Source organism: Telopea speciosissima, chromosome 1 (genome assembly GCF_018873765.1).
Source record: "Telopea speciosissima isolate NSW1024214 ecotype Mountain lineage chromosome 1, Tspe_v1, whole genome shotgun sequence".
Classification (NCBI taxonomy): domain Eukaryota; kingdom Viridiplantae; phylum Streptophyta; class Magnoliopsida; order Proteales; family Proteaceae; genus Telopea; species Telopea speciosissima.
Window position 1 is genome coordinate 58,674,082 of NC_057916.1, and position 23,319 is coordinate 58,697,400.

The window sequence follows — 23,319 nt, forward strand, 5'->3', positions numbered from 1 at the left end:
GAGGCCAGCTATCAACCTTGCTTATTTGTTGAAAGATTTTTCCAAATTTCGAGTGGGCCCCATGGCCAATACATGGAGGAGGCTTGGATATCTTTTTCCAACTTGCAATGTCCTATATTTTAGGGAAGATATAGTCCTTTGCGTGGGGGGTTTATTCACAAAAGATTAGTTTCTATTTATTAGGTTGATTATTGAAAGGTTCTAAATCTCGGTTTTGAGGCCTGTTTTGACCGCTGGCCGAAACCGAGATTTCCCATGTTATTTTCTGGGCAAAACTCGACATTTCATGGGCTGTCAAAACTGATCAAAACTGGTCGAAACTTGTCGAAACTACCGAAACTAGGCAGGTCAAAATTGGTTGAACTTGGTACTTTTCGGTCAAAACTGGTCAAAACTACCAAAATGTGCGAAATATGGTCGAAACTGGTCAAAACTTGGTACGAGTCATTATTGACTCAAGTTTCATTCGGTTTCTTGTAAAACCGAGATATCTTGGTCGAAACTTGCAGTTTCAACCAAGATTTAGAACCACATTTTATTGTAATTAGTAGTTTCTTTTTCTAGACTCTTTAGTTTGTTAATTAAATTGAGATTGGAATACCTTGTAGTAGTCTCTATTTAGGATAAAGTTCAATTTGAGAGGGATTCCTTTCCACACAAGGAAGGCACCTTTTATGTAATCGATTTGAAGTTTATAAATAAAGAAGAAAAAAAAAGGCTGAAAACAGCCAAGTTGAGTTGGAGAAAAGAATGAGCTTCGTTAAAACCATTAATGGCTGTGAGAGGTCATGGGTGAGAGACCCATCCCTATCCCCCTTCTTCCTCTTCTGCTTCTCTATTTTTGGTTTTATTCAGTACTTTCTATTTTAGTTTTCTCTGCAATTGAGTGATTTTGTGAGGTATCGAACTACTGTGGAGGTTAATCTTAGCTGCTGAATGATTCTTATATATTCTGTGGTGTGCTGACGATTAGAAGAGACATCTACCCTGCCGCACCCTGGTTCTTAACTTTCTGGGCAGCCCCATCCATTGGTTTGTTCTTGCGTTATTAACTCTCCCATATTCTGTCCAAGTATTCTCTTATTTGGTCACTATGATCCTGGACAACTGTAGGTGTGTTAGTGTTTGTCCTTTTCAGCCTAGCACTTCTACATTAGAAAAAAGTGTTATTCTCTGCTGCAGATTTTTCTAGGGTGATCTGGAAGCATTTCCCAAAAATCAGAGTACAACAAGTCTATCTGACAAACAATGCCTAATCATATTCAAGGGTAATTGAAGCATCTGGGGCTATGACAATTTCACTGGAAAAGCAATTTCTTTTGCCTCTGGCTGGAACACCTAGAAGGAAATTATAGTGTTTCCTGTAAAAAATCGTCACAAGATGCATTGTCTGCAAATGGAGAGGTCATTCTTCCATGGGAGCAATTGGAGACAGGCCTTCCAATTTTGCATGTGGGCATCCACTTTCATCACCCTATCTTTAGGGAAACATTGTGCACGGTGTGAGGCCTTTCACCAAGATAATATAATTACCCTGATTAAGAAAAATTGGGAGTTGGTTGCAGCTATTGTTTTTAAACCAACACAATTCTCTATTTTACAATAGAGATTATTGATCAAGGAAAAGGAAGATTGAGAGGACCAGAGTGCCCAAAATACTTTATATTTTTCCCTAAGTTCAGGTGCTAGCATGGTTTACAGTATCGACCGATACGTATCAGTATCGGTCGATACCGATACGATACATACCGATACATATCTTTTTTTTAGAAAATAGTATGTCTCGATTGGTATCATATTGTATCTACCAATATGGATCGATATGATACGATACAGACTAATACGTACCGATACTTAAGATACGTACATTCAAGATTATGTGAGAGTATCGGTATGTATCGGCCGATACGGCTTGATACAGACCAATACATACCGACACAGCTTGATACATACCGATATGGTTGACACCAACCGATACACATTGATACAGCCATTAAAGGCCCCTGTTACAATCAAACTATGACTTTGTTTTTGAGATCAGAGATCGCTGGAGATATCATAAAAAAAAAAAAGGAGATTTCACAAAAAGGTAGGTTTCAAAAAAATTTGATATTTGTGTTTAAATCATGGTTTTTTATCTTTTTTTTTTTTTTTTGCTATAAATTGATAGATTTAGATAAAACTAAGTTTGTTGATGCATCAAACTCTATCATTTGCAAGGATTTGTACTCAAATCGATGAAAGTCTCATGTCTCGTTATACGTTGTTCTCCATTTTAGTGTTTATGCATTATACATGTTATATATTGCTTATTTATGTTGTTTTTTGCTCCAAAAGTGTATTTCCATGTGTATCTTGACCATTTCCATGTGTATCTGTAGCGTACGATACGATACGATATGTCTCTTAAAATCACCCTTCCGATACGATACCGATAATTTAAACCTTGGGTGCTAGACATGCTACGACTTCCAGTCCATCAAAATTTTCAGTAATTGAGAACTGTAGCAAGCTTTTAGTGCAACATCATAGTGTATCAGCAACCTATAGCATGGATCATGTCAACATTGTGACTGATTGGGATTTGAATGATCTAGTAACATCCCATCAGCTAGATGGCCCATAAGACTGATCAATGCCAAGTTGCCAACAATATAATCTGTGGATATAGCTTTACAATGAAATTCGGTGTTTTAAGAGAATCATGCAAAGAAGCAAATATCCAGAACTGTGAAGACCCACTAATGTAGTTCTAGATTGGTAGGACACCAACTAGAAGCCAATAAGCAGGATCTGCTATGAATAGAGTAGTTTGGCTAGGTCAAAATAGGTGAAAATTGTAAAATTCGGATTAGAGTTTGACGGTAGGGTTATGCTAAGTTGATGTAGGGAAGTCTTCCAGTGAAAGTTACGTTCAGTATTAATGGAGGGAAGTGTGCTGGACTGAATAGACAGCAAGGTGCAGGTTATGGTTTTGGGTTTTTAAAATAGGAAAAAATGGATTTTTAGGGCTTATGATGGTCAGATGAGGGTACCACTTGGATTGAGTTTAACTTAGTATGAGAGAAGAATTCGATCAAATTTTGTTGTTACAAAACCAGAACCTTATAATGACCAGAGTATTGAGAGAGAGAAGAAGAAGAGATGAGAAAGTGAAGCACGCAAATCCTCAGAAGGGAGAGGACCTGCGGACAGAATAGAATAATCTGACGCAGGTCTGCTCCATATTTATTTATAACCAAGTCTAAAGACTAAAAAAGGACAAATATGCCCTTACATAAACCGACATACCAAAGAACATAAATAAAACCAAGTATAAAGATCTCTCTGCCCCTATAACCACATATTTCAACACTCCCCCTCAAGTTGGAGCATATATATTACCCATGCTCAACTTGTTACAAGAAGACCAAAAACCAGGAGCAAATAAGGACTTTGTGAACACATCAGCAATCTGATCAGATGAAGAGACAAATGGTGTCTCAACCAGTTTCTTCAAGACGGCGCTACGAACAAAGTGACAATCCACCTCTATATGCTTAGTCCTCTCATGAAAGACCGGATTACTAGCAATATAGATGGTTGTCTAGTTATCACAAAACATCTTTATAGGAGTTGGAACTGAAAACCCCATCTTAAGTAGGAGAGACCTAATCCACATCAACTCTGCAGTGGTATGGGCCATGGCTCTATAAACTACTTCAACACTGGATCTGGCAACTGTAGTATGTTTCTTGCTTCGCCACGTAACTAGATTTCCTCCAACAAACGTACAATACCCTGTAGTAGATCGACGTTTACTAGCCGAACCTGCCCAATCCGCATCAGAGTAGACAACAAGTTCCATATGTTTATTTGGACGATAAATCAGCCCTTCCCAAGGGCTCCCTTCAAATCCCAAAGAACCCGAATGGCTGCATCCCAATGAGACTTACAAGGGGATTGCATGAATAGGCTGAAAACCCCAACAGCATAAGAAATATCTGGCCTAGTGACTGTCAAGTATAACAACTTTCCAATTAAGCTTTTGTAGGAGTGAACATCCTTAAAACCCTCACCATCGTCAGAGCCAAACTTATGATTAGGATCCATAGGAATATCTACTAGTTTTGCAACAAGCATACCAGTTTCGGTCAAGAGGTCTAATACATACTTTCTTTAGGACAGGTTGATTCCTTTTTTACTTCTGATAACCTCAATCCCAAGGAAGTAGTGAAGCTAGCCCAAATCTTTAGTCTGAAAATGATGTTGCAAGTAATTTTTCACCTCCTTGATCCCACTCTCATCATTTCCTGACACAATGATGTCATCAACATAAACAACAAGAACAACCAATTTCTCTCTTTGGCGGCGAACAAACCCAGAATGGTCTGAGAAGTACTGAGAAAAACCAAAACCTGTCACAATGGAACTAAACTTCTCGAAGCATGCTAGGGGAGACTGTTTCAGCCCATAAATGGCCTTGTGCAGCCTACACACCTGTCTACTATTCTCCTTCTAAGCAACAAACCCGGGAGGTTGCTCCATATAGACCTCTTCGAGTAAGTCACCATAAAGAAAAGCATTTTTTATGTCCAATTGGTACAAGGGCCAATCAAAATTCACAGCCATAGAAATAATGAGGCAAACAGAATTCAGCCTAACCACAGGAGAGGTGGTCTCAAAATAGTCAACACCATAGGTCTGGGTGTAACCCTTACCAACTAGGCGGACTAGCCGCTCAACAAATCCATCAGAATGATACTTAATAGTGTACACCTACTAACACTTGACCAGGTCTTTACCAGGAAGTAAATCTACCAACTCCCATGTAAGTCGAGTCAATAAGGCATCCATTTCCACATCCATGGCTTTCTTCCAAGCAGGGATAGTAAGAGTCTCAATGTGAGTGCAAGGAACGGTATAAGTAGACAAGGAAGTAGCAAAACTATGAGGTCATGATGGGAGATGTGATAAGGAAACAAATTGCTCAATAGGATAGGCAACTAAAGATTTTTTAGTACAGGAACGTTTACCTTTCAGAGTGGCAATGGGTAAGTTATCAGGATCTGGGTCAGCTGGTAAGTCAGGAAGAGCAGGTAAGCTTGGATCTCCACCAGAGGTTGAGGAAGGTACAAGAAGCGATGTAGAGGGCCCAGTCTGATCTGTATTGAGCTTCCCAATGTGCCTCTTGCACCAGTACACCTGTAGTGGAGCAATAGACATAGGAACAATGGCGAGAATGGGAGGAGGGTCAGATACAACTAACGGATCACTGGACACGGTGGGCTGATCAGAAAAATAGGCGTACCTTCGAAGAAGGTGACATCCGCACTCACAAACTGCCTTCTAGTTAGAGGGTCATAACACCTATATCCCTTCTGGGTCCTAGAGTAACCCAAGAAGATACACTTAGTTGACCGAGAGTCTAATTTATCACCATAGAGATGGAGATTTTGAACAAGACAAACACACCCAAAAACATGAGGAGGCATGTTGAAACTTGAGACACCGGGAAATAAAATAGAAAAAGGAGATTTGTCACCAAGGAGAGACAAGGCATTCAGTTAATCAAAAAACAAGCAGTAAGAACTACATCGCACCAAAAATGTTTGGGCACCTGCATATGCAACATGAGAGCCCGGGCAACTTCAAGTAAGTGCCTATTTTTCCGTTCCACTACCCCATTTTCTTGAGTATAGGAACAACTAGTTTGATGAATCATTCTGTTAGTGACACAAAAAGAAGATATCTCAGTTTGAACAAACTCCAAAGCATTATCAGACCGAAAAATTTTAATAGAAGCATTAAACTGGGTCTTTATTTCATTGCAAAAATTTTGAAATACATTTAAAAATTCTGATCAATCCTTTAAAAGGTACAGCCAAGTAGTCCTGGAATAATCATCCACACAAGTGTCAAAAAAACCGAAAACCATGTCTATTGCTTGCACAACAAGGACCCCACACATTTGAAAGTACTAAAGAAAATAAGGAAGTACTACGAGGCATAGGACGAGAGGAATAAGTAGCACAGTGATGCTTACCCAACTCGCAGCCCTCACACTCTAATTTATTTAAAACCTTAAACTGGGGAAATATAATCTTTAACCTAGACAAAGATAAATGTCCTAGCCTACAATAATACAGCCCATCTTTCTCACACCCTCCACCAATCGTCTTCCTCGTGTGAAGATCCTGAAAAATACAATAAGAAAGGAAGAAGGTCACAAAACAATTCAGATTTTTAGTAAGTTGACTAATGGAAAGAAGACTCAAGGGAAATTGGGGAACATGTAAGATAGGAGAAAGAGAAATATTAGAATTAAGACAAACAGTACCACGTCCAATAACAAGTGTAGAGGAACCATTGGCCACAATAACAAAAGGGGTGTGAGAGTGAGAGTTAGATGAAATAGAACTAAAAATGGATGACTTACCAATCATATGAGCGAAAGCCTCTGAATCAATGATCGAGGATGTGGAAGTGGTGGAAAAGAGAGCAGCAAGTGTACCTGCATGAGCCAATGTGGCAACGGAGGTGGATGCCCCAATAGTGGAAGTGGATGACTCTAGACTCTTTATACAACGCATAAGTTGTTGCATCTCATCACGGAGGTTGGTAGATGAATCTTCCATGGCTGAACTAGGCTCAGTATCAATAGGTGCAACAAAATCATAACCATCTTTAGGAGTTGCATGATTGGCCAAGTTTTGAGCCCATTCAGGTTTCCCATGCTTGGACCAGCATGTGTCAACAGTGTGATTAGTCTTCCCACAATAAGAACACAACCGGGCTGCTTTATCAATATGTTGTCCACCAGAATTACGATCACTAAATCCACGTCCTCCCCCTGATCCACGGCCTCTACCAGGACCTCTAGTAGTGGTAAAAGCTGAATTCTCCTTGGAGTTGGTTTCAGGCTTGGAACTAGGAGAGACAATCCGCTACAGTCTAGAAAAGGTATCATTCAAGGTAGGGACAGATTCACTAGCAAGTAGATGCCCTTTTACAGCTTTGAGACTAGGATTCAATCCAACCAGAAATTTGGAGACAAAAAATTCATTCCTTTGAGCCTTCAACTTCTCAATATCAATAGTAAGGGGCTGGAAAACATTTAATTCTTCAACTATGCCCTTAAAAGCACTGCAATACTCTCGGAGAGATTTGTCTGACTGCTGAAACTGAAACAACTTCTCATAGAGGTCGAAAATACGGGTCATACTCTTCTCTTGAGAGTATGTTTCCTTTAGGTCATCCCACACTCCCTTTGTCATGGTGTGGAACATGACATTGGCAGCAATATCCGGCTCCATGCTGTTCCATAACCAAATTAGGATAATGGCATTCTCCTTCATCTAGGTGTTGCAATCCTTAGAATCAGAATTAGTATATCTACTATGGAGGAGGAGAGGTAATGTAGCTAAGCTTGTCCTTAGCTATGATGTAAACACGGATAGCTTGTGCCCACAGTAATTAGTTGGAATTCCCCTTCAACTTTATGGAGGTAATCTGAACCTTGACATTGTCATGGGGGTCTTCGAGTCAGCCATAGTAGATATACTTCAATAATATAAGAACAAGCACCCAGGGCAGTATTTGATTCTGAAGTAAGGAAGAAGACAGCAGCAAACAAAACCAGCAATAACTGATAATAAAAATATATAATCTGCAGCAAGGAAAAGAAGCACCGAACAGCAGCAAGACCATACCCGAAGGAGCCAGCCAAGGAATACAAAAAAAAAAACGATATCAGGGTTTCTGGGAAGAAGAGGAAGGCCTTCGATTATGCAGCAAAACCAGTCAAACCAGGTTGAAATGACCCCCAAAAGCAGCAAAAATAATATGGAAAAAGACCTGAATCGCAGAACTTAAAAAAAAAACCTTCCCAGAGAAGAGCAATATTTGTTAGGGTTTTATCTTGACATTGATTCTAGTAGTCTTCGAGTGGTTGATGTAGAACTCCAATCAGCCATCAACAGTAGGTAGATAGTAACAAAAATCACTCCATTAATCTTCAAAATGAGTGGATTTAAGCCATAGAAAGGGTAGCTATATAGGTGGCTGAACACCACAAGAAGAAATCGAAGAAGGGAAATCATAAGAGAATCGTGGACAACACTCTAATCTGATTAAAAAAACTCTGATACCATGTTATAAAACCAGAACCTTATAATCAGACCAGAGTATTGAGAGAGCGAAGAAGAAGAGAGGAGAAAGTGAAGCACGCAAATCCTCAGAAGGAAGAGGACCTGCGGACAGAATAGAATAATCTGTCACAGGTCTGCTCCTTATTTATTTATAATCAAGTCTAAAGACTAAAAAAGGACAAATATGCCCTTACATAAACCGACATACCAAAGAACATAAATAAAACCAAGTATAAAGACCTCTCTGTCCCTATAACCACATATTTCAACAGGTGTGATGTAGCTGGCTGGTTTGGTCTGGGCAGGATTTGGACCTTGGAAAAATTGAAAACAAAAGGGGGAATCTTAAGGTTTGGGTGTATGGAAGGTTAAAAGAAGATCGGTAGGGGTTTGGGATGATTCAAACATACTTTAGTTGCAGGTCCTTGGCAGGAGCTTATTTGATAGTAGATTTTGAATAAAAATCAAAGCTTGAATTGAATTTGAAAATAGGGCTTCAAAAGAACAGAGAGAGCTTGAATGACCCACCCGGGCTTCACACCCGCAAGGTGTTGATTGGATCAAACACCAATCCCATCAGCCTTGATCAAACACAAGACAAAAATCTTTAGTGGAGAGGAGTGGCAAAAAGCTTTTCACTAATATCAAAATTCGTGTTCAATACTTGCCACCCCCCCCCCCTTACAACCTTACATAAAAAACTAAAAAATAGACTCCTACACTAAATAGGAAAGGCCTAACCCAATCCTTGACCAATTAAATAACCTAAACTGACTAGGAAACTGAAATATTAAGGAAATAAACTCCAAACATGACTGGACTTATAGAGTCCTAATCCAGCCCAATTAAACACTTAAAGAAAACTACTAAAATCACTTAAATTGAACCATTGGTTGAACCGGTTCAATTTATGAACAAAAACACCAAAAAAAAACTAAGTATGGAACTAAAACAACTAATCCCGTGTGCAACCTTATTACCCATACTTTAGGTCTATAAAAGTGACCTATTACATAGAAAACTCATGGGATCAAAGGCCCAACATGTATAGAACCAAACCCTAGACTTATTCCTAACAAAACAAGCTTATGTTTGGTGATGAATCTGCATCGTCCATACACCAGATGATATTCCAACCGACTAAGCATATAGAACAGCCTAAGATTCTCACCGACAAACCACAAAGGAAATAATAGAAATAAGCATAATATTCCCCAAACAAACCTCCAAGAAAAGCGGTAAAACAATAGTCATATAAATTGTATCTAAAGCATGTGGATTCTCCATATACATAATAAGAAAGAAACTGCAAATCAAGTACATTACAGCTATCCTTAGTAAGAAGTTAGCAATCCTATTATCCAAATTAAAGTTGTTCCCTGTGGAGGAGGCCTTTCAATATCCAGTGGAGTAGTCTTTATGAGATTCCTCCTGTTTGTGGGTAGTGATTACTAAGGCACAGAAAAGTTTTTCCCCTTTTTACCCTCAAATATTTTTTGTTGGATTATATGTCCTCGAAGGATAGTTGCTTTTGATAATTATACGAGATATATACTGTTATGGATTGAAAAAATAATAAATTGCTGCCATACATGATCTTCTTTATTTTGGGGCAGAAAAGGAGGGGAAGAAAGAAACAAAGAAATTAGTTGGAATATGTAGAGACCAAGAGCAAACAATAACTGTTTATCTTCATTGTTTGTGTCCATTACAAGCATAATGATAATGAGCCACCTCAAATTCATCAATTGGCCCACCCGACTTGCAAATTGTTCGGTTGGGTAAAATCTAGATAACCTAAAAAGACAAGGAATTAGGGAAAGCAACTCATACCCCATTTCCTCTTCCTCTTTCACGGCCCCTATGATTGTAACGAGTATGTAAAGGACCTCCATTCAGCTGGAAGGCAGAGAAAAGATAAAAGAACAACAAAAAGACATTGTTAGATTCATCATTGGAAAAACTACCGACCCCCATGTAGCTAAGAAAGATCAAGTATTCAAATTTATTAGGAGTATTCCCAAGATTGTGGAAATATGTAACATTCAAAGAATTTAGTATGCATATATGCCTGCATCTTAATAAATCACAGCCTCATAGCCACGAAGACAAATAGTACAGATCATCAAAATCAGCAAAAGTAGCCAAGCAGATCAGTCCTTTCTAATGAAGCTAATCCATATAAACAGTCATAATACACAACATTTAAATACAACAGATATAAGAGTAACCAAGATTAATTAGTGGAAAAGATGAAACGGTATATGAACTGGATGGACTATCACAAGCAAGGTACTAAAACTCGGGTCTCGGTACCAACTCGACTCTTGGAAAAACCGAGACGAGTCGAGATCTCGCCGTCACCGAGTTGGTGCATTTTTTTTTTTTTTCAACTCGAAACCTCAACTTTGGGTCAACCCGAGATCCGAGATCTCGCCGAGATATGTCAAGTTTTGTCCAGTTAGGTAAGGTATTTAAGTGGTAGGTGGGTTAAAATAATGGGTCGAAACCGAAATCCAAACCGAGATCCGAGATCTCGCAGAGATATTGCACTTTTGAGACTCACAGGCAGTCTCGTCTCAGCTTTTCCAAAAACCGAGAAACTCGGTGAGATCTCGTGAGTTCTCAAACTATGATATTCACAAGGCCAAATCCTAACACAGTAAGTTTCTTATAACTGCTTCACTATATGAACCCAATAGGCTGTTAGCATGCAATAGAAATTTGGAATTGATTGAAATGCCTTATCCATGTAGCAGTTCCACTTCGCCTTAGGAGTGAGGGAGACAGGAGATACATCTCATTAGCATGCAATAGAAATTTGGAATTGATTGAAAAGCCTTATCCATATAGCAGTTCCACTTCGCCATTGAAGGTTGTAAGGGGTGCAAATATTGAACACGAATTTTGATATTAATGAAAAGCTTTTGCTGCTCTTCTTCTCCATTGAAGATTTTAGTCTTGTGTTTGATCAAGGCTGGTGGGATTGGTGTGTGATCCGATTGACACCTTGCGGTGGGAAGCACAGGTGGTTCTCTTCAAGTTCTACTTTCTAGTTTCAGTCACAGATTCAATTATTATTCAAGTTCCTCCATCAACAAGCTGCTGCCAATAATTTTCTGCCATTACAAGTAAGTTGGAAGCATCCCCATCCTTCTTCTAATCCTCTAAACCACCAAACCCTAACATCCCCTCCATCACTGAACAACATTCCCATAACCTAAATTCTCCCCAGACCCAGCCAGCAAAATCCCTCCTTTTTTTAATCAAACTCTTCACCTCTACTCCTATAGCACTCGATCCAAACCCTAGCCCCATCCTCCCACTTTAAACCCTGGATTTCCCTATTTTACTCTTTTCAAAAACCCAAAACCCTAACCCTATATTGTTGTTAATTCAAATCAGCATACTTCCCTCCATTAAAACATCTCAAGACCTTTACTAATAGACTCCCCAACCTCAACTTGACATAACCCACACATCAAACCCTAACCCCAATTTCACCAAAAACCCTATTTTGACCTAGCCGATTCACCTGTTCATAACAAATCCTGGTTGATTGGCTCGTAGTTGGCCCTCTACCATACTTGTCACGACGTCAAGGCGACCCAAGGCGTTGGAGAGGGTCAAAAAGCGAGGTGACACCAATTAGGCGGCCAAGGCACCTAGACGCCTAGGCAACGCCTTGACAACTATGCCCTCTACCAATCTAGGACTACATTAGATAGGATAGGTGAGATGCCCAGGCTGAGATAGCCAACCCTTCCTTTCCCACTTCTTCTTCCCTACTCGCTCCCCATTCTTCTTCTTTTTTCTGTTTTGTTTTAAAACTTGCAACCAAGCCATCGGGTGTGTATTCTGGAGTTCGCATCAAGATTTTGAGATCCAAGAGTCATTCAACACCACTGGTTCAATTGTTGAGGTTTCTCTTTATTCAGGAGATTATTTATTCTTGGTTGCTGCTTCAACAGGTTACAAATTTATGAGTTTTTACTTGTTAATTCAACCAAGGAAATTGTTCCCTCATTTGATTTTTTATTTATTAAAGGGTTTTCTATTTGATCCAGCCTGGGATTAGACCTATTCACGTTCTAGCCTTACATTATTTGGTATCAGAGCTATGGGGACACCAAGTGCTAACCCTATAGGTGACCAAATTACTCTTCAACAACTAGCTGATATAGTCAAAGGTTTAGCTGATGAGATGAAGTCCATGAAGCAACAAATAAATATGATGTCCCAGCAGGGTAATGCAAAAAGATTCACTCTACAGTTAGATGATGGTCATTATGCAAAATTGTGCCCTCAAAGAGGGAAGGCAGACCAAGTGATCACAACCATCAAATCTATTCTGGAGATGTTGGTGTGCGAACCACAGCTTGGAGATGAATGGGCTGTTAATGCTGCCCTTGAAGGAGAAGAGTGTGAAGACACCCTGGATGATAACATTGACATCTATTTCCAATAATTCTATCGTCATGGAAGAGTCCTTGATGTTTCGAATGTCGAGGCGTACATTGAAGAGTTTGAAGCAGAGAAGGTTGAAGACACAACTGTAGAAGACCCCATGGACATGACTGTTGATTTCAAAGTTGAGCACATAGAGTTTGTCATGCCACCATAGTTCTTTGAAGAGAAAGTTCCATGCCATGAAGACTACATTCCTAACATCCATGAGCTGCCTGTGTACTATTAGGGTTTGAAGACAAATATTCACCACACAAAGTTGATTCCTCCATTTTGCAAAATTCGAGGACAAATTTTTTCAAGCATAGGAGAATTGATGTAGATAAGTCACTTGGAGCTTATTTTAGTGGAAATAAGCCTTGGGCAGGGTTATATATGTGTTGGTCTTTTGATCCCATGGGTTTACCTTGTAATTGGCCAATTTAATGACCCTAAAATAAGGGTAGAAAGTAGGAAAACGGGATTTGCTTCATTAGTTTAGTCAGAGTCCTATTTTGAGTCTGTTTTCTTTATTATTTCAATTTTTAGTCAATTTAGGTTACCTTATTAGTTAATGATAGGGTTAAGCCTTTCCCTTTTAGTGTCTAAGTTTATTTTGAGTCTTCTATATAAGTTTGTAAGTGTGAAATCCGCAAAAATTTAAACTTTTGGAACTTGTATGATTTCAGGTTCCAGTTCTGAGTCTATGGTGGCATCAATGCTATGGGTTGCATCGGTCGAGGATACAGACGAATCTCTCGACACTCCTATGGAGGATTCCAGGGATTCTTCCCAACTTGCCCTTTTGGAGTAAAATGACCCCTGTGGAACCCCGCACCGGAGTTACCTGTGTCGGACCTGCTGCCTGGAGGCTATGCAGAACCTCTCCCTTACTTAAACTCGATGTAAGTATAATTTAAATGTATTTTTATAATGCTATGTATGACCAATTAGAGTTATAGGGGTATTTTGGTCAAATTGCCTCTGTGGGACTCACATCCCCAGTGGGGAATCCTGTTCCTAACATTTACCCGTATTCAGATTACCCTTGATGTCATATGACATCATTCTATGGTCAGAATAGAATAATAAATACAAAATTCTGGTTAAAAACAATTTTAGGAATTAGTTTTAAAACTGATTTTTACTTAAATGGACCAAACGGCCCTTAATGATTAAAGCACTATAAATACAATTCCCATTTCACTATTCACTCATTCCTAAGCTAAGAGAACCGATTTCATACTTAGAATTTTGGAGAGAAAATAGAGAAAAGAGAAGGAAAGAAGGGAGAAGAGAACTTACCTTGGGAAATTCGATCCTGGCCTTGATTTGGAAGCTTGGAAACCTCCATTAGAGATCTTGGAGCAGAAATTCAAGGCTGCATCTTCTATCTCTGTTGCTGCACATATAGGTAAGCTTCAATCCTTGTTGCTCCCATCTATCTCTTCCCTAATCTCTTCTCTAAATTCACTCTAATTGCATCCTAAGCTGCTGGCTGCCATTAATGCTTGCAAACCAAGCTTGGATGGTCAATTTGGACCTAATTAATTACTGTTTTGAGCCAAACTATGGTTCAGCCAGGGCTGCAACCCATAGAGACCCCCAATTCCTAGCTGAATTGGTTAATTTAGAACCCAAATTTGATTAATTTGGGGTTAATTGTTCAAATCCCTAATTTAAATTAGACTTTGAATGTAAACCTTGAAATTAACAACCAAATTAGATTGACCCACCTTAGAATAGGTCCAAAAAGTGAAATTGGATGCTTGCATGTCAAGATCCATGAAGTACAAAGAAAAACCCCAATTCTGGAATTTGAATCGAATGCAGAACCAGGCCCTAAATTGGTCGACCGGTTCAGTCTGGGTCTGAATTCGGTTCACCCTTTTTATGCCCATTTTGCCCTCCAATGGTTGGATACTGACCTAGACCTATTCCAGACCTTAATGCTTGCTGTTTGTCTACTGTTTTAGGACTATCTCTGCTGTTTTTCTCTTGTTGTTGTCTGACCTGCTGGAATCTTGTTGCCTAGGCTAGCCTAACACTTCAGGTAAGGGAATTTGAGTTAATTTCTGCGTGTTTGTTATCTTAATTGCTAGTTGTTAAGTGTGTCATGTCATGCATCATCAATACTATATTGATCATGTAGTTTATTAGCTTTATTTTCTTTGCATTAGACTCCATGTGAAGTAGGCTGCATTGACATCTTGCATTGCATGATATTTACTATTATTGTGAATTTATTGATGGTGAAGTGCGTACTTTTTATAATTCAGCTATCCATACATGTGCCATCATGAACAGATTGCACTGGGCTAGGTTGTATATCATCACCCAATACTACATCCCTTACCAACAGGGGAAGAGGTGTTGGACAACCTGTGGTACAGCCGAAGGGTATGCCGGGGTAACATTCACTGCCCCATGTTAACGTGTGTACTCCGCTGTAGGAGTAAACAGTAGGGTTGGTCTTTGGGGGTCTGCTGGTTGGGCTGCCTGGTGACATGCCTGAACTGGTGGGTCCTCACCGTGGTAGAATGGTTTCGCTCGGGTGACCGATGTATGTGTTTCCGGGACCGAGGTTAGCATCTATCACAGTAGTACTATTACCTCATGAGACTTAGTATCCATGTTAGGAGCATGCTAGATTAGGACATTCATCATAAATTATTGTGTTGTGTTTTGCATACATTTCCTTACTGGGCTCAGTTGAGAGCTCACCCCTGTGGTATACCTTATTTTTCAGATGAGGCTACTCTCGGTGTTTCTGGTACTTCTGTGGGGACTCCTTCTGTTGAGGATCTTCCTACTGCTCATGGAGTTGATACTCCTCTACTGGTGGAGCACGAAGCTTCGTGCTCATGTGACCACTGCGCATTCTCCTGATCTTCCTGATTGATCAGGCTATCTCTTCCTCTTTTTGTTATAACACATTTGTAGTAGTTATTGTACATAGTCTTTTTGAGTTTTGAGTTACATCTTTTGTGAACAACCTTTGTAACTCAGTTGTAATCAAATATTCATATATGTATATATATATATATATATATTACTGTTTACTGCCTTATTTAATTGCTTCCGCTGCATTTAATTCTATTATTTATGAATAAGACTTGCGAATAGAGTACTGCACTTGCGATCCTGGTGGGTTGGTTGGGTGTCTGAGACATCCAGTCACACTTGGCCCTTATAAACCGGGCCGGGGTGTGACAGTAAGGGAGGCCAGCATTGTACATGAATTTGATTAATGAAAAAAAAAAAAAAATTTGGTGAATAAATATATTACCAAACCCCAGGAGGGGGCAGGGGGAAAAAAGGGGGGGATATACAAGGAGAAGGGGAGAGGGAAGAGAAGAGAGGGGGCGGGGGAGAAAAGACACAAAATCAAGCCATCCCAGAAAGGGGAGGAGGTTGTAGAAGACAGCTGTCTAAACCCCAGGTAACAACAATGTGCATGTTCCTTGGGGTGTCAATAAAGGATCTATGGGGGATAGTGTTGAGCTTAGAGAAGACATCGAAAGAGATGTCTTTTCAAATCAAGTCTAAGGATCTTGATTTGGAAGTCCATCTCCTAAGATTCCTCTCCATCCAAATCCGATGAACGGCGGAACCAAAAACAAGCTTTCCAACAATGTTACAGAGAGTGCTGCCTTTTAAAGGTCTTGATCATCTAGAGGCATTCTCTATCAAAGGGTAAATTTCTCCTGCAACGGGGCCAAATGGACAAAAGGGCTTTTTTCCAGATGGTAGATGTAAAGGGGCAAGCAAAGAAAAGGTGGGTAGTGTCCTCAAAATCATTCCAACAGTAGATGCAATAGGGGGGAACAGGGAGTCAGGGATGTTACGATGAAGGAGGAAGGCTTAGGTTGGGAGGCATAGGTTAAGCGATCTCCAGGCCGTAAGTCCATGGCAAGAGATGAGACCTTTGAACTAGACTAGGTTGTGCCAAGGGACAGGGGGGCTAGGGTTACGAACAAAATTTCAAGCCGAACTAAAGCAAAAACGGCCATTGGGGGAGGGGAGCCAAATAACCTTATCCACAAGAGCTAGGGGGGAGGGTGGACAAGATCTAAGAGAGGATGTTAATGAGGGGGGAGGGGGGACCAAGAACCAAGAGAGATGATGGAGGAGAGGGGGCAGATTTGGGGATGGCAGAGGAATAGACCGCTCTAGCTCCAAAGACATTGTAAAAAATTCCAAGGGGGTGCCAGCGATCGAGCCAAAGAGAGGTTGATGTTCCATCAACAATAGCCGTGGAGGTGGCTCTAAGGGCTAGAGGGCGAAGGAGGAGAATCTTTCGCCAGACCCAAGAGGAATTAGAGTGGATGGGAACAATCCAAATGGAATAATTTTTTAGGAGATGGGAGTAGACCCAATTGACCCAGATGGAGTCATGCTTGGAGGAGATTTTCTAGATAAACTTGAGAATTCCCATGGTATTTGAATCCCGAATGCGGCGAATGCCCAGACCCCCTTCAGCCTTTGGGAGGCAGATGGATTTCCAACTGATTGGATGCAGAAATTTGGAGGCTTCTTTCCCTTTCCAAAAGAAGGCATAGAAGAGGTTTTCCACAGCTTTAATAGTGGCTTTGGGGATACCAAAAATGCCACACCAGTAAGTGTAAGATGATTGGAAAACCAATCTAATGCATTCAAGCCTACCTGCATAGGAGAGGAGTTTGCCCTTCCAAAGCTGGAGAAGCTTACGGATATTGTCAAGCATGGGAGTGCAATGGTGGCTGGAAAACTTAGCAGGGATGAGTTGGAGGCCCAAGTATTTGACAGGGAGGGTTCCAATAGAGAAGCTAGTAAGACGCAGGAGGGTGTCTTTGTCAGAGTCAGGGATACCTGCAAGGAAAATTTTGGATTTGAGGAGGTTGATACGGAGGCCGAAGAGGTCCTCAAAGAGGTGGAGGGAAGACATGAGAAAATCATCAGATCATCAACAAAGGCCAGGTGGGTAAGGTTGAGGTGCTTACATTTGGGGATAGGGGAGATAAGGTGGAGATCCGTTTTGGATTAGAGACTCCTAGAAAGTACTTCCAATGCCAGGGAGAAGAGAAAGGGGGAGAGAGGGCAACCTTGGCGGATACCAACTTTGGAATGGAAGAACCCGGCGGGGGAGCCATTAACCAGAACAGAGTAGGAGAGGGAGGAGATGCAGGCGAAAATTCAACGGACAAAAGCAGGGGGAAACCCCATTTGGGTGAGCACACGCAGATGAAGTCCCAGTGGAGGGAATCAAAAGCTTTGTGAAGGTCGATCTTCATGAGGGCCGTGGGCGAATGAGATCAATGGGGCGCCCTCCAAATTTTTCGGATTGGAATTTGACAACATTGAAGTTGCCACCCACTCCCCAAGGCAGGGAATTCATCCCAGATTTAAGGAGAGAGAGGTCGTTCCAAAGGGCCATGCGGTCGAGATTGTAGGCATAGACCACAGAGAGGGAGAGGAAGAGGGACGTGGAGTTGGGGAAGGAAAGGTTAAGATGGAGGAGCTAGGATGAGGAATGGGAAATGGAAATGTGGATTTAGAGGGGTCCCAAAGGATCCAAATATGAAGAATTGTTGTAGTTGGAAAGAAAGAACCAAGAAGGAGCAATGGAGGCGACAATGCGACGTTCTCCTAGAGAACGCGAGTGAACACAGGTTTCCAGAAGAGCGCAAAAGGAGGAATGAGTGGAATTGATAAGAGTTCTAATGTCCTGGTGCTTAGCTAGGGAGTTGAGATCCCTAACATTCCAAATGAATCCGGCGGACATGAGGAGCTAAAGGGAAGTAGGCAAGGATGTCCTTGGGGGGGTCACTTCTGTATCTCCAATTAGAGTAGGCAATAGTCGGGTTTCGAAACAAAGGGTAGCCAAGGGGGAGACGGTCTAACAAGTCCCGGGGGAAAGGGAGCCAGCTTGGCGAATAAGGATGAAGACTCGGGTTGACTGGAGGGTGCAGGGAGGAGGTCCACAAGAGGGGAGAGGATGAGGGAGTCTAAGATGGAACGGGTTAGGGGAGGCCGGGAGGGGGGGTTGGGGAGATGGGCTTGGTAAAGACGGGCTAGGGGAGTAAAGATGGGGAGATTATAAGAGAAAAAGGATTTGTTGAGGATGGGGGGGTAGTTGGGTCGGGTTAGAAGATATGTGGGCTTGAAGGTTGGAGTGGGTGGGCTTAAGGGAAAGGTCATTAGATGAAGGTTTGTGGACTTGAGAGGAGGTAGGCCTGTTGGAGGCCAAAGGGGAGGTAAGCTTAAAACGAGGGTGTAGGGAAGTTCTGGAGGATGGTTTAAAAGGACACTTGGACAGTGATAGAAGAGTGGGGCCAAGTAAGATGGGGGAAGATGGATTTGGTAAAAGGGGAGGTAATTGGGAATAAGGAAAAGAGAGAAAAGGTGGACGACTACTAAAGGGGGAAAGGGGTTGGGGAGAGGGGAAGAAGTTACCAGACCGTCGCCCAGGAGAGGTTCGCCTATCAAGAAAATAGCCACAGGAGGTAGTGCACACCAGAGCTTCAACAGCATCAATGACAAAGGAAGCTTGAAGGGGCAAGGCGTGGTTCTTCGAGACTTCGATGGAGGCAAGAGATTTTGGAGATCTTCCACACTCGGCTTTGGGATCCTCTCGGGCCAGGCATTTTAGCCAAAGTAACTTTTTAGTAGATGATTGAGTCACCAAAAGGGAAATCTCATCTTCAGGGGCAATACCATTGGTTGAAGAGAGGACCTCATCCAGACCAAGGGGATTGCAGGTCTTCTGTGAAGACAGAGAAGCAGACTTTGGCAAAGTCGTAAAGTCAGGCTCGGCGAAGGCCAGATGGGCCTCGGGACCAGTAGGCAACGACGCCTCCCTACCAGGGCGAGAACCAAAGGCGGGATGATCGCAACGGAGATGGCTTTGGCTGCGGCGATAAGATGATCGTCCATATCGAGAAGTATAGGAAAAGTGTGACTGTGGCAGAGGAACCGGAGGCCCAGAGGACCTAGGTTGATGATCCGATGCACTAGAGTCGACACCAGGCCCAACGTGGTTCATAAGGTCTGTCGGAGGGGCAACGGTATCGTCGAAGGAGGCGGAGGAGCGAGGGGCTTTGCCAAAACAAACCTTCGAATCATGTCCAAAGACTTTGCAATGAATACAATGAGGCATCCAGTCATAGTTCACCGGCTGCTCAAAGCTAACTCCTTCGTCTTCTACAATGGAAATGGATGAGGGAGGAGGGCAATCAACAAATATATCTATGCAAATACGAGCATACGAGAGCCTGTCCATCTTCAAGGTGCGAGCATCAAAATATAGTGGGAAGCCAATGACTAAGCCTATACGGCTGAGGCACTCTTGGCTTTAGTAGTGTAAGGGGAGACAAGGGAGGGTGATCCACAAGGGAATAGTATTGAGGTCGACCTTGTGGAGCTGAATAAAGGGAGTCCATTGGCGGAGGAAGATCGGTTTAGAACCAACCATCCAAGGGGCTCCAGCAAGGGCGCGAGCTTTAACTTCTTCGGAGAAGAACTTGAAGATAAAAACTCCATTATCAAGAAGGAATTAATCCAGAGCTCCAAGAGCTTTCCATTGCTTGGTAAGGGAAGCTTTGACAGTGTTGAAAGCAGGTCTAGAGCCAAGGAAGTGGCCAACGAGGCAGGCTTGCCATTTGGTGATTTCGGGAGATAATAGGTTGTTGGGGCATTGAGCGAAGAGAGAGCCATTATCAGAGGAGGGCTTAACATAATGGAGGAAAGTATCAGAGGAGAATGGAGATAGGTTGACGAGAGAAGAGGGAGGACCAAGACTTTGGTTCAACGGGAGCAGCAGAGTGGGTGAAGGTGGAGACGGTGATGGAGTCGGGGTTGGTGGTGATGTTGGTGGAGGCGATGATGGAGTTGAGGATGGTGGTGGTGGTGGTGTAGGGGTTGATGGTGGCAGTGGTGATGGTGGTGGCTGAGATGGTGGGGGAGGCTGAGGATATGGGGGGAGGGAGGTGGTCGGAGGGTTGGTAGAACTCATGCTATTCCTCTGTATCCTTCGATTAATGAAATATTGGCTTGAGCCTTTGTGAAAATCCTGAGACAGGATGGGTGAGATGCCCAGGCTAAGACAGCCAACCCTTCCTTTCCCACTTCGTCTTCCCTAGTTGATCCCCATTCTTCTTCTATTTTCTGTTTTGTTTTAACACTTGCAACTAAGCCATCGGCTGTGTATTCTAGAGTTTGCATCAATGCTTCGAGATCCAAGAGTCATTCAACACCACTGGTTCGATTGTTGCGGCTTCTATTTATTCAGGAGATTATTTATTCTTGATTGCTACTTTAACAGGTTACAAATTTGTGGGTTTTTATTTGTTATTTCAACCAAGGAAATTGTTCCCTCATTTGAGTTCCCATTGTTCTCTTGGCTCCCTCATATAAATTTAGTCCTGATTGTTTTCTTGGTTCCCTCATATGATTTCTTATTTATTGGAGGGTTTTCTATTTGATCCTGCCTGGGATTAGACCTATTCAGCTATTCAGGTTCTAGTCTTACATTAGCAGGATCCTGCCATTTTCAGGACAACAGACAGAGAAACTTGAAGTAAATGTAGGCCATATTTGGTTTAGCTGTACTATACCCCATTAACCGCCACAACATCAGGGGGGAAAGCAACTACGCAAGACATACATGCTGGGAGAAGAGATGGAAGAACCGAGGGTTTTCAGAGATAGAAATCAAGAGAGAAAACGGTTTCAAGAAGGGATCGCGCAGTTTTCTTGAGTCTCTGGTTCGTGAATTCTTCAACACCTCCATTGTTGTTATTGATCGATGGTTCTTTGGCTAGTTTTCACTCAGTTTTCTTGAGTCTCAGGATCGGAGGAATATGATTAGTTCAGCCAATTTTGGTTCTGCAAAGAAGTCCGTTGATTAGTGGATCCGGGTGCGTGGCTTTGTGTTCTTCATGGTGAGCTTCAAAGGTCAATATTCCAATTGGGAAAGATTTATCCAAATTTGGGATTTCCTTTATCCCAAAACCCATTTGCTTCCTCCAAGCACCAACCACCCACCTGCCCATTCAAACACATTACATCACATTCCACCATAATTTCCACTTCCATTACCATCATCAAATACCACCACTACAATCCCATTAACAGCATCCTTTAATACCAGCCCTTTGTTTAATCCATTATCCAACCCATCATTGCATACATACTCCCACTGCGTTAAATCCAAATCCAAATCCTAACGATCTCAATCCCTATTATCATCTCCCCCCATCTTACCACATTTATATACCCTTACCCCCATCCGTCATTACCACCATTACCTAAATCCCTTACAGCATCATTCCATCACTATCCCAATTTCCCTCAACCCACAATTGCAAGACAAAAATTCTGTTCAAGCTGTAACTTGGAGAGATCGCTACCACCATTAACATTAACCACCATTGGGATACAGGATTCCATGAAATCTTGAAAGGATAAATCTGAGCTGATAAGGAAAAGTTAGAAGGAGAGGTCTTCATGGCTGAACCTCCCACCGCCAGGGAGGGTCTTCCACCGGATCCCTCACCGCCGGTGGTAGGCAAGGTTTGGGGGAGTGGGGCGCCTTCTTCTTCTTCTTCGGTTTCTCGGTCTTTCGCTTCAGTGGTGTCTCAATCTGGCCCTTTAGCAGCAACCAAGATTTCGGTGAAATCTCCTTCTACCCATATGGATTCGCAAGCCGTGTTCTTCACTGCCGAAGAGATCTCCCTCTCGGAGGAACCTTTTCAACTTGCACTGGTGGCGAAGTGTGGATATGGGAGGCCATCAATTTTTGACAAAAAGAAATTTCTGCAAACCACCTTCCACCTCTCGGCTGATGTCCTAGTCTCTTCCTTGGATGGTAGACATCTTCTTCTTCGTTTTGTGAACCATGCAGATTTTGTTCGAGTTTGGCTAAAGGAAGTAGTGTTTATTCAAGTCTTTTCTTTCAGGTTCTTCAAGTGGACTCAATTTTTCAAGGCTGGAGTGGAGTCACCAATTGTTCCAGTATGGATTTATTTCCCCCATCTTCCCTTGATCCTTTATCAGGGCAATTTTTTTCCTATCGGTGGCAGGTACTGTGGGGAATGTTTTAAAAATCGATGGAGCGACTTCAGGAAGGACCAGAACAATTGCAGCTCGTGCCTGTGTGGAATTGGATCTGCGTTCTTGCCATCCTGATCGAATTTGGATAGCCTGTGGATCGTCGGGCTTTACCAGAAAGTTGTTTATGATCATAAACCCGTCTTCTGCATGGGATGTTCTAAATTAGGTCACGTTGTGGAGAACTGCAGAAAGGGATCTGAAGACCCTACAAAGCAGAATTTTAACTTGGGATCAAAAGTGGTGGGAGTTCTTAAGGAGACTAGAATCGAGCAAAAGGCGGACAAAGGCAAGAAAGCAATTGAAGAGATCTCTCCTGAGATCGAGATTTTGCAAGGAACCACTGTGGCTTCCACGTCAAAGACTATTATAGATTTGGAAAAAGGTCAGATTCCTATGCAACAACTGGCAGAAACATGTCAAGACTTGGTTCAAATAGATGGTGATGCCCTAAGGGATCCTGGGAATACTGTTACACGCCTTTCTTGGCGCCCCACGGGAAGAAGATTTGACGCCTCTTCTTTGGAGAGGCTTGAGGAAGCTCAATCAGTTGAAGACGATGCCGATGATGAGTTGGAGATGGCTACCAGGGAAGACATTGTGAGTTTTTCCCACTCATCTACAGAGAAGTGCTGGTCTGATAGTGAGATTAAAG

General features: G+C 42.0%; 1 protein-coding gene across 1 annotated transcript in view; it reads right to left on the reverse strand.

The window, feature by feature from the left end:
* The window catches only part of LOC122648970 (protein decapping 5-like), a 66,998-nt gene that overhangs the window by 18,842 nt on the left and 24,837 nt on the right, over nt 1-23,319 (reverse strand). Inside the window, exon 5 of the mRNA XM_043842300.1 lies at nt 9,963-10,028. Within this exon, the coding sequence (XP_043698235.1) occupies nt 9,963-10,028 (66 nt within the window). The remainder of the gene's footprint in view (nt 1-9,962; nt 10,029-23,319) is intronic.